This window comes from Rhagoletis pomonella, unplaced genomic scaffold (genome assembly GCF_013731165.1).
Source record: "Rhagoletis pomonella isolate Grant_MI unplaced genomic scaffold, Rhpom_1.0 Rhpom_scaffold_00007, whole genome shotgun sequence".
NCBI classification, from domain to species: domain Eukaryota; kingdom Metazoa; phylum Arthropoda; class Insecta; order Diptera; family Tephritidae; genus Rhagoletis; species Rhagoletis pomonella.
The window spans coordinates 40,567,697-40,570,480 of NW_023458561.1; the positions used below are offsets into that span (position 1 = coordinate 40,567,697).

The window sequence follows — 2,784 nt, forward strand, 5'->3', positions numbered from 1 at the left end:
ACCCAACATTATGGGCAAGTAGAAGAAGTGGTTTGAAGTTTTATTCAACACAAGTGTGTTGTAAATGTCCATATTGAAAGTGTCGACACTCTTTTTACTAAGCAGCATATCCAATGATTGTCCAGATATGCATTTAAAAGTATTTTCATGAAATAATTCAATCAAATCGACATAACAATCCAAGTAACGGAAATGCTTTTTGAGTAATACGAAGATGCAGTTTTCGATCATTAGCGCGTCATTAATGGCATTTAGACCAACTTCTTCTAATTTATGCCAACACAACTTGCCACGACGTGCAATGCCATTGTCTACCATATCATCAGCGATTAGTAAAGCACAATGTTGCTGAGAGGCAATTGAAAATGTAGAAAATAAAACTAATTTTTAGATATCAAACATGCCATTCTCACCAGTTCAACACACCAGCCAAGCAAATTCGCCAGTCTTAATTTTTCTGCGTTCAGTTTATGGCCTTTCGCTAAACTTTTGTATGTCAAAACAGAGATAAGGCCACATTTCCCATTCGTTGGCGACATATTATAATCTACAGCCTATAAAATGTTTTAGTCTAACTTCCCCTGTTTGGAAATTTAGTATTTGTATTACCGTTATTAGCCCATCTGCAGCGTATCTACTTTTGAATTTATCAGCTATCACGGTCAGGTCTTGCAAAACATCTAAAAAAGCAACAGGTTATTGAATGTTTTTTGATTCAAATAAGTTCCTTAACCTTAAAAGCCCAATCTACTTGAAAGTTGCGTAAAGTTCAAACGCATGTCTTAGAGGCGTAGGTGACTTAAAAGACAACCTGTGAGCTAAAATATACTTAGTTCTGCCTAATTTTTTTTAAAGAAATATTGAAGTTGTGATATAAGCTAATAACAAAACGTAGTTTTATTAATAAAAACGACAACCACATTTATTTTAAACAACAAATTATGAACGCACTTTTGTATTCAAATTAAAAAAATCCCGATTGACGTAGATTGGGCTTTTAGGGTTAAAGAAAAAACCAAGGCGAATTTATATAAGGTGATGGTACTAGATCAGCTGATTTTGTGTTTCGACTGCTAATTTCAAATTGTAAAATTTTGTTTGACAACTAACAAAATACAAATGATAAATAAAAATGTTATCAACTTATATTAATTCGTCTTGGAAAAAACTTTATTTTTTTAAACTTGATTATGCGATCAGAAATTTATTTTCGAAATATTGATTACTGAGAAGTAGAATCATCAAAATCTTTAGTAGGGGTACTGAAAATAAAAAATGTTCTTACAAATATTTAGCATATACGGAGAAGATCCTGCTTTGGAGCCATTTCAGATTGATGATTATGTTCAAAAGCTTCCGTTCGTTTGGAAAAAGAACATTCCATTTACATAAATATGTAAATATAAATCAATTCATAGTTATGCTGGGTTTGCATTTGGCGTTAAAACAAACATAGAAATTAGGTTTGTTTCTTTTTAAATGGCAGACATTTTTTGTAATTTCAATGTCTGGTGGAAATTTGGCATTAAATTTATTAACATAAATGCCCCTTGATTTTTGATATCAAATTGGTCCTTAGACTAAATTAAACATACTAATTAATTGTATGCCATACATACCTGGGTAAATGGCCATAAATTCACTTCTTTCATCTTTTGACATCTTTAAAGGCGTAGAAGGATTTTCCAATATTGATAAAGTACTAAAAATAATATTTAAAATATGTTTCTCATTTGCATACGTTATATTGGATACATTAATTTTAGAAATATTTTCTTTTTTACTTATACATAAATCAGCATCAGTAAGGCCTGACTTAAAAAATAGTAATAATGAAAAAGGACTAGCTTTATTTGAATATTGACAGATTTCAAAAGACACCAGGGATCATCACAAAAGTTATATGGGAAGTACTTTGAAGCCACTCTCCAAAAATAACTCAAGCAAGTTTAGGGATAAATACAGAAAAAATGGGTATGGTACTCTTAAAGGGAAATAAAAGGTCCCTTCATCGACATCGAGCTGACTATCAAAGGCTACACGAATTACCTTGAGTTGACAAACAAACTGTTGGTTGAAGAAAGGGCGCAAGGGCCCAGTACCCCGCAAAGAAATTCTAGTCCTTATTTGAGATTTGTGTCCTGCTCTGATGCTGTGGTGTGGTGAACGTCATTCAGAAAATCTACTTACCTTGAGCCTTAGGAAAGGATACAACGTCTGGCTGTCATCTGTTTAACAGAGCGCTGAATAAAACCCTAACGGCTGATTTTGGAAAGGATACTTAATCTGCCTGCCCGATAAATGCCAGTAGACCCCGATTTGGAAAATGTTGCAATCATAGTGAGCTGTAAGGACTATTGAATTTAGCAAAAGAATCTGTGGATATGAATCGATACTTAGTGGTAATCATTTTCGAATAAAACACAAAAAGTAACGAAACTTCAAAAACGAATCCGAAAAAGCCTGAAAAATTTCAACAGTTTAAACTATTCTGCGCTGGTAGCAAAATTTTCGTAACGGGTAGACTCCTTGTTTCAGTTTTTGTAATAGATTTTTTAAATTTTTCGGTGACAAAATGTTCGTCAAATGTTCGGTCTTATATGTTTGAAAAAAAAAATAGCACAAAAGCCTAACACCGCATGACTGATAAGAATTTCCAGAAATAGTAAAAAAAAAATTTTAAATTAATATTTACTTACCGTTTTGATATGCCCAGTTGAGTTTGACGTTCTTTTCTAGTACTCGTAATCAAATCCCCAGTATTATAATTGTTAGCTTCGAATA

General features: G+C 32.5%; 1 protein-coding gene across 1 annotated transcript in view; it reads right to left on the reverse strand.

Annotated features, from left to right (window-relative positions):
- LOC118743825 (farnesyl pyrophosphate synthase-like) overlaps positions 1 to 1,697 on the reverse strand; it is a 2,712-nt gene extending 1,015 nt beyond the window's left edge. The window contains exons 1-4 of the mRNA XM_036476589.1: positions 1,620 to 1,697; positions 610 to 680; positions 414 to 554; positions 3 to 348 (exon numbers count right to left, since the gene is read on the reverse strand). Coding sequence (XP_036332482.1) covers positions 3 to 348; positions 414 to 554; positions 610 to 680; positions 1,620 to 1,662 — 601 coding nt within the window. The 5' untranslated portion in view covers positions 1,663 to 1,697. The remainder of the gene's footprint in view (positions 1 to 2; positions 349 to 413; positions 555 to 609; positions 681 to 1,619) is intronic.
- Between the last annotated feature and the right edge of the window lie 1,087 nt (positions 1,698 to 2,784).